The sequence below is a fragment of the Gekko japonicus genome, unplaced genomic scaffold (assembly GCF_001447785.1).
Source record: "Gekko japonicus isolate JY-2015 unplaced genomic scaffold, Gekko_japonicus_V1.1 scaffold3784, whole genome shotgun sequence".
Lineage (NCBI taxonomy): Eukaryota > Metazoa > Chordata > Lepidosauria > Squamata > Gekkonidae > Gekko > Gekko japonicus.
Window position 1 is genome coordinate 116,575 of NW_015171009.1, and position 9,453 is coordinate 126,027.

At 39.0% G+C, this 9,453-nt stretch overlaps 1 protein-coding gene across 1 annotated transcript; it reads right to left on the bottom strand.

Annotated features, from left to right (window-relative positions):
- Positions 1-2,039: 2,039 nt before the first annotated feature.
- Positions 2,040-9,147, bottom strand: TRAF6 (TNF receptor associated factor 6). The gene is made up of 2 exons (XM_015419019.1): positions 9,045-9,147; positions 2,040-4,709 (listed from the first exon to the last, which is right to left on the bottom strand). The coding sequence occupies exon 2, from the start codon at positions 4,707-4,709 to the stop codon at positions 3,828-3,830; it is 882 nt and encodes a 293-aa protein (XP_015274505.1). The 5' UTR covers positions 9,045-9,147; the 3' UTR covers positions 2,040-3,827.
- Between the last annotated feature and the right edge of the window lie 306 nt (positions 9,148-9,453).

Below are 9,453 nucleotides of genomic sequence, written 5' to 3' on the forward strand. Positions count from 1 at the left end.
GGTATTTGAAATGTCAACTGAAAATTTTTGCAGTTGAACAATTTCATGTCTACAAAACAGCAAATGTGTACTTACTATATTCTGAAATAAAACTGGAAATGATTGTTTCATAAAGTATCAGTTGTCAAAATGTAATATCAGTACCAAAAGCTATGACATATTGATAATTATGGATTAAGAAATTGGCTTCCACTTCTGTCAATGCTTCTATACATAACCCATTTTAAAATTCAGTGTACTTAGTAGGACGGGTAGTGGTATCAATAAACTGTCAGGAAGTAATGTCTGAAGACACCAGTAGTTCAGGGCTTCTGCTCCTTTATTAATACTATCCCAATTTATTGTAATATTTAGTTTCTCTACAAAAATGCCAGTACCAAACTGAATTTGGCTGTAAGAAGAAAACCTATACTGGCACACTGTTGTAAAAATTGGCAATTATATATCATTCCTTCTCACAAGATAAGGAGAAAGTCCTAGTACATAAGTTTAAGAACATAAGAGGCGCCTTGCTGGATAGAGATGTAAAGTTTTTGGAAATTTTGAAGCAATGGGAGGGAGTTGGAGAGGTTTTTTTTGGGGGGGGGTGGGAAACCCTGAAATTGAGGGAAAAATGAAAGATATTCAGTACTTTCCCATCAAACTGAAACGTCTTTTACTTATAACAACATAAAATTAATCATTTATAACTTATCATATACAATTGCACTATTTGGCATATTTATGGAATTTAAAAGTATATCTTCATTTTCTAAAATTGCAAGTATACCTTTAGAAAGAGTTGCAAACTGTTGCACCCTATACTACCATAGCACACGGATCTTTTATTTTGTCTTACCTCTCAGTTGGCACAAATTAAAATTGAAGGCAGAAAACAAATTTGGTAGTAAGCAAAAGAAAGTATATAATTTGGGCAGAAACGCTAATCAAGTCACATCAGGTACGACTGACAGCATGTTTGGATATTAACTTTATGAAAACACTGAACTCTTTAATAATGTATTGTCATTAAACATACTATAGTTTATTAATTGTTGCCAGAATTATTACATGTAAAAAACTTGAAAATTCTGTGTATGTCTATAGTATAGCAGGTTTTCCTCCTCAATGATCCCCCAAATGTTGATTTTTTTCCACTGGAAAAGTTCTCAGATTTTTTTTCATGCTGTACCTTTGGAATGAGTGAAATGCTTTGTCAGACAAGTTTTTCTCATTCAAAAAGCAAAAATATTAAATAGGTTTTTTTTCAGTGTTCCTCAAAATTTCCAATTTTTTTCCATTGGAAAAACTGTCAAAGCCCTCAAACTTTTTCATGCTGTACATGTTGAGTGTGAAAAACCTTGCCTTAAATGGCATTCTTAGGCTGAGATCACACACACTAAATAATCCACTTTCAATCCACTTTTCAGACTGGATTTCTACTGTGTGAACTTGCAAAATCCAGTTGGAAAGTGCATTGAAAATGGATTGAAAGTGGATTAATTAGTGTGTGTGACCGCAGCCTTACTCATTCTAAAAGACAACATATCTCACAGAAATTTATTTTCAGTATTTCCTCACATGGAGGTTACCTTAAGTGAATGTGGAGATTCCCTATCCTCTTATGAATCTTTTTGTAAGAACATAATGCCTTAAGTTGGTACCTGAGAAGTGTTTTTATTCACAGATGGCTGTTAAAGATGATACAGTTCACAATATCAAATAGGTTTGGAAAATACTTCAAGTTAGACTCTGTTCTCAAAGAATAATCTCGTCTGAAAAAATATAGAAAATAAGTTCTGTAGAAAACAGTCATGTTTCGGGAGAAGAAAACAAAATGCGGCTTTTGGAAATCACAAAATTTACTTGTCAAACATTCATCTTAACTATGTATGTATGTATGTGCTCATACAACATTTAACAGAGAATGTATGCTGATGTTATTCAGCTTAAGAAAACCTTATTTCAATGCCAAAAGCTTGGAATGTTTTAAAATTAAACTGAGAAAGGGTTTTCTCCATTCATTTTATACAAACTGCAGAGAAAGGAATTTGGCTGGATTCCCGGGCTTCTCACAAACCTACCATCAACTCCTATTTTAAGTAATTTTCTCTCTCTCATAAACAATGTTTAGATGGGTGTTTGAAAAATTTCTCATTTTCCCCTTTGGATGTTAATAAATACTCTGTGCCTCATTTGGTTTAGACATTTTCTCTGTTTGCATGGATGAATTTTGCAGGGCCAAACGCCAAGGAGAGCTCATGCTGACACAGCATAGTACCATTGTAAACTCATTTGCAGCAATGCAAAAACTTTTGGGGAGGGGGAGGGATGTTGACAAGTGTCTTTCACTCCTTTTGCTGGGCCCTCTGCACAATATCAGTCATACTAAAACATAATGATCTATTATACTTTCCTAGGTGAGAGAGCCAAACAGTTATTCCTCATTCTGAATAATCTATAAACATGGCTGTACATTTAGAGATTTTTGTGTTAATGGCATTTAGCTGTAGTTGAGAATGATATAGTTAAGTTCCAAATTATTCTGTCAGCACCAATAAATTTTATTTTTAAAAGACAAAATACAGCTTAAAAAAACAACAACACAACTCTGCATGATCTCTGGGCCAGTTATCACTGACTATAGAATTATGTACCAATTTAGCAGCTTTCCAGACTGATCACTGTGAAAAGATCAAAACTGTGGACAGAAAAAGCTTTTTTATACCACAGGGCAAGCTCATATGCAACATCCTTGACTGTAATTAAATCAGGGTGCCAAATATGTTGTTGGGCATGACATCTACTGAGAACTTTAAGATCAATTCATATTTTGCACATCTCCAAGGAAATGAATTGATGATGCTGCAGACATGGGTACAACTTGTTAAGAATTAACAAAGAGGAAAAAATCCATTTCATTTGTCACTGGCATCTAATTGTACTTTAATTCAAACGGCACCTGTCAAGGCAGAGACCATCCCTACAAATGCAAAAATACAACTGGACAAAAGATATGATAGAATGGAATAACAAAAATGACATAATATATGTATGGAATGGCAAATAGGTAGATACAGCAATATCCAGAGATCTCATCTGACATCACCATTGAATCATTAAGATTTTCTGGAACAGTATTATCATCACCTTTTAGACATGTTAAAGTCTTTACATATACCACCAGACTAGCAGCTGTTGAAAATATTTAATTTCTTGGGAAGGAAAGTGATCAAGTGAAACCTGCCAATAAAAAACCTAAAACTCATTTCAGATTTGCAAAAAGCTGCAAGGCACACAGAGCACTAACTTTCCTGCTGTAGCTTCTAAAGAATACTAACCAGTTCCATGTTCGCTATGACACTCTGAAGGCTTATTTAGTAACCTAGCTCAAAATGTAGTCTCGTTTAACCCCCCCCCCCCGAACAAGCTGCCACCTTAAGTATTCAAATAATTCAGCTCCTCTATAAGACTCTGATGTACACGTGAGGTGATGGTCTGTAGGCCTCAGTACCAGTACACACGATATACAAAGAAGTACAATTCCATCATTTTTACCACCACACTAGAAACGGTCCTATTTAATGCATACTTGTTAACAAGCTTCAGCTTTCGGTAAGGTTGCCATGAGTTATTTACCTCACTTATTAAGATCAGGAGGCTGCATACTAATTTTGATACTTTTATTTTTCTAAGTGAAAATACTTTCCATTCCCTGAAAACCACACTGTCCTCTCAGAATGGCAGTTTTGGTTCTGCTCTAAGAACTCTATGATTCTCACAAATCCTTTTATCCACATGCTGCTTTCCCACTAAACACCAAATGCTCAGCTTGAAGGCACGATGGACTACACAGTCCCATCAGTACTACGAGGCTGAAAACCCTCTCTTCGGAGACTGGTTAAGTCTAAGCGCGTCACGACCTCACAGCGTACCAACAGAATATCGTCTTTCACATAGGTTCTTTGTTTTAGTGCCTGCAAATGCATGAAAGTCACATACCCAAAGCCCTTTGGGTTGCGAGGGACTGTTGGCCGCTGGAAGGCTAAGAGCTCAGGCTTGGTATCCATCACTTCTTCATGGTTGTGTCTTGGAGAACCTTCTGACTGATCCAGAATGGAAAGTCGTATGGTGCCTTGGAATGGCCAAGGCAGATGGCTGTCATGTTCTCCTTGCATAGTGTGAACAAAAAGGGAAATATAGTTAGCGCAGCGCTGAGCATTCGGCAACTGGATATGCAGCCGCAAACAAAGCTTATAGCCAGGTTTCCCTGTGTAGAAGCCTGGACTGTGGATAACAACGGGCCTCTCTTCTTCTTGTGCTTTTAGATATATACTGAAGTTCTCAATCTTCCAGATGAAAATACCATTACACTGTTGTGCTTCGATTTCGGTAATTTTTTCTTCCAAATTTCGAATGGTGCGCTTGAGATTCCCCATGTGTGTGTTCTGTGTCTCCATCTTAGCAATCAGTTCCCGAATTTGGTGATCTTGTCTTACCAAGCGACCTTCCAATTGCTGAACGGTCTCCTTGAAGTTCTGGACTTCGGGGCTACATTCACATTGGGTTGGCACGGCTTGAGAGAAAAGTGATGGGTCAAAAGGTAATCCTCCAAGGAAAGACATGGGAGATGGGGTAGTAGCAATGATGCTCCGGAGACTCTGAGCCATCATTCTCATATGAACCTGAGTGAATTCTTGCATATGGCGTGCCAACTCATTCCTTTGCATCTGGAATTTGAAAACACATGAGCTCATAAGCACTTCCTCTGACTAAAATCAAACATATAGCCTTAATGTAGGGGGGGGGGGGGGGACTGAACTGGAAAGCAGAACTGGCTTATCTTCCTGTAAATATTTGAGACAAGAACTCGAAACCTGAACAGAAGAAAAGTGTTACTAGTGCACAGGTGAGGCAGCAATTTGGATTACCTTACTGAAGGAGAATTACCCAGGTATAAGCAATTTATTAGTAGATATGCATAATAACAGTATCACACTCTCACCAGAACTGTGCTCTTTGACTTCTGTAGTTTCTGAAAAGCATTTTACGTGAAGTTCTCATTTAAAAATCTGCAATTCAGATTAAAATCTGTAATTCACAGATTTAATGCACAGAATCTATGTTTTCACTAACTAAAGTACCTTTTGAAAAATTAAGGTTGTAGAGACAGACTTGAAAACATCTGATAGGAGTAATGAACTGATTTTCCACCTATACACTCAATCATTCCACTCTTATATGAGCATACTGTCCTTTGAAATAATATCCTAACATTGATACTGGGAAGAAACCCTTAAAGAGTGATTTCAGAAAGCAGCAAGCGAAAACAGATTCATGCAGAAGCATCACTTATAAATACTGGTGATATGCATAATTAATAAAACATAAATTTGATTAATAAAGAAATTTCATTTATTGATCAGTGCATCTATATAGAATATTTTTATTATTTATACATCACATAAATAATCTATTTAGCAAATTTTATGCCCCCTCTGGGGAACCTGCTCAAAGTGGCTTACAAAGTAAAACATAATACCAACAAAATGTAAACGTTATTAAAATCCAGCATTACAGACCCAGCCGTAGCATTAAAAAACAGACAAGAAGCAGCTTAAAATGACTAAAAACTACACACACACACACTAAAAAGGTGTTAAAAGACCCCTTAATTAAAAGCCTGGGTGAACAGACACTTTTTGAACAGGTGCTTAAAAGAGGCCAAGCCTCAAAGGGAAGGGCACTGCACAAACCAACTGCCAATACTGAAGAAGCACTCTCTCTCTGGTTATCACCCACCTCCCTTCTAAAGGCGGAGGCACAGAGGAGCAAGACTCATGAGAAAGATTATGATTATGGCATATAGTCTAAAATTCTTATTAACTGTTAGGCTGGACAATATGGGAGAAGGCAGTCCAGTCCTTTAAGTACCTTGGCCCCAAGCCATTCATGGTTTTAAAGGTAAGGACTCGCACTTTTAATTTAGCATGGAAAGAAATGGGCAACACTAATACATTTAATGGGAGGTCGCTGGTGACCAAGATCAAGATAATTCATACTGTGGTATATGTATGGGTGTGAAAATTGGACATTGAAGAAAGCTGACAGGAAAAAAGTTGATTCATTTGAAATGTGATATTGGAGTACGTACTACTGGTACTGTGGACTGCCAAAAAGACACATAACTAAGTTCTAGATCCAGTCAAGCCTGAAATCTCCCTAGAAGCTAAAATGACCAAACTGAGGCTATTGTACTTTGGTCACATAGTGAGAAGACAAGACTCACTGGAAAAGACAATAATGCTACCAGCTTTCCTAGGAGCTGTTAAGATGATGGTTCCTCCTTTGATCTGGGGCTAGGCGGCAGCTGAATGACCACCATTGGTTCCTTCTACCCTTCTCATTCCAGGTACGAATTTAAACAGGAGGCCTGTGGCTCTTCACTTGGGAGTGTAGAGCTGGGGCTTACGCACTATATGCAATGAGTGGAAGAAAGCCCCCCCCCCCATTGGAGAGTGAGCGAGCTACACCAGTTACTAACCTGGAAGCCGTTCTGACATACAACAATACCTGTTGGATCAGACTCAAACCAGTTGTCATTAATGTGGGAACTATCTTGTGGGGTTCCATGGGGTGTGGTTCTATCCCCCATGCTTTTTAATCTCTATGTAAAGCCCTTTGGACAAATCATTCATAGTTTTGGGGTTGCGTGTCATCAATATGTAGGTAATACCCAACTCTATATATCCTTATCAAGTCTCCTGGTGATGCAGTAGAGCTCCTAAATCACTGCCTGGCTAAGAGCAAACAAATTGAAACTAAACACTGAAAAGGCAGAGGTAAGGGAAAGCAGAGCTCTTGAAGGACATTGTCTTCTCCACTTCTGATGGAGTTCAGCTAACCCTTGCTGACTCGGTTAAGAGCCTTGGGGTTATACTTGACCCAATGTTATTGCCGGAGAAGCAAGTTAATGCAGCTGCAAAAATGGCTTTCTTCCAACTAAGCACAGGCTGAAAGATGACTCCTTACGTTGACATAGTTCCTCTGGCCACCTGGATCCATGCCACAGTAACACTGAGACTAGACTACTGTAATGCAGTGGTTACCAACCTTTTTGGTATGGTGACCCATCCGGGGCTGGCCCAAGGGTTTTTGATGCCCCGGGCAAACTATGACCTTGGCACTCATATAGCTCAGCATTCCATTTTCTACAGTGGCTAACCAGATGTTTCTGAGAAATCAACAAACATATCACAAAGGGTGGAGCTACCCCCACTATGAAACCCTAGCAAGTGGCATTCTGACATACACAGCCTTTGTGTATGGAGATTATATTCCAGGCTTTGACCACCCTCTCCTCCTCCATTATCTCCTCTAATCCCCCCTAAGAAACTCACTCTAGTAACCATCAGGATCAGCAGGTACATACTTGGTCAACAGGAACATACAATGAAGAAAAAATCCTAGCTAATATATGACATGGAATATACAGTTTCTAGGGTCAGATCATGGTTTCCTAAATAATTTTTTTTAACAATTAGAAAGGGCAAGGGAGGCAATTAGGGAGAGCTGGCCTGCAACCCACTTTTGGGTCCTGACCCACAGGTTGGGAAACACTGTTGTAACACTTGTACATCAGTCTCACCTCAAAATCAATTTGGAAACTCCATCTGATCCAGAACTCCATGGCTCAGCTATTACTGGGAACTAGATGGAGCACGCATTTTACTCCATTTCCACAGTCACTCCTTTTGGCTGGTCACCAGTTATCAAGCTCAATTAAAGGTACTGTTATCACATACAAAGCCCTTCATGGCCTTGGATCCTATCTGCAACTGCCTCTTCCTCATGAACTCCCATGCTAGCTTCCCTCATCTGAGCTAGGTCTTCTGCAGGTTCCAACCTGCAAACGAGCAAAATCAACAACTGCCTGTACACATGCCTTCTCTGCTGTGGCCCCCACCTTATGGAATGGCCTGCCCCACCTTATGGAATGGTCAGGAAGGCTCTTACTCCCCTGGCTTTCTGAAAACGATGCAAAACTAAATTATTCAAGAGGGCTTTTCTCCGCAGGCAATAGAGTCGCACTGTACTAAATGATTCACAAAGTTATTTGGATAAATCATTAGGGACTGTGGTCTATACTACCGCATTTAGCTTGCTGAAACGAAGATCTTACTATGTAATTTTTACGTCATTTAATGTGTCACGTTAATACTTATATGCTTTGTTTCTGTTCTATTAGATTTCTGATCAGTCCTTACAACCCTAATCCTATTGTATTGTTTACTGAATCTCCCATCCTGTTGCCTGTAGTGACTCACTCTGTGTAATCCACCTCAAGTCAAGTGAAAAAGGAGGAGAATAAATACTGTAAATAAAATAAAACAAGTTGAAGGCAGCAGGAAGATGACCCAGCATGAAGATGGATTGACTCAATCAAGGAAGCAGCACCCCTGAGTTTGCAAGACCTGAGCAAGGCTGTTAGCAATAGGATGTTTGGGAGGACATTAATTCATTGGGTGGCTGTAGGTTGGAAGCAACTTGATGGCACTTCCCCCACACACAGAGACAGGTATCTGTCTTGTAGATACCAATGAGTTGAGCCTTATGGTTAATAAAGTTGTTTAACTAAAGAGCCTTGCACACTTCCTTACTTACTGCCTTGGCTGTTCAGCAGTGCTACTGTAAAAGTCCCCTTTGGCGTTTTCCCCCTTGGCAACATCAAGTAAGAGGGACAGATTTTCAGACCCAGAGGTGGTGGTATGCTACTAGAGGCCAGAGGCACCTTTCTGCCGCCAGCTTCCTAAGTGGACAGTGCACCACAAAGAGAAGAAGCCTGAAGAGGAAGGTATCCTTTCCTTTACAGGGTGGCAGCACTGTTAATTTACAATCATCATTTCCGTAATTTTCAGAGCACAATTAATGTACGAGTATTTTGTCTAATCACACTTCCTAAGGTTCTTGCTTACTGATGAACTTCTTACACAGTACTTTTACTACTAAGCCACTTTGAGAGTATTGGCTATAATGTGTGTTATGCAGGTAACATTCTAACTTACTTTTTCTGGACATCCAAAAGCATGATAAGTGCATGGTACTGGAGCAGTAGGGCAGTCGTTGTCATAGTGATTAACCAACTAAAACAAACAATGAGAACACTGTCATTTTGGAGCACAGATGGTTGCTTATGATACACAGATATAAAACACTACCATATATCACTCATACCAGACCAAAATAATTAACAATTAACTGTTGTGAATTTAATAACACTTTTCTAGAACACATGTACTTGCATAAACTTTACTGCATTAGCTCATAGCCTTCGCAAATAACACCAAGAACACATGTACACTTTATGCAGAAGAAAGCTATCGGCTGATTTATTGTAATCAGCACAGCAGTCTCAGTACAATATATGACATTTTCTTTTTGGTAAGCCAATTCCCAATTTTCTATAGGGGTAGT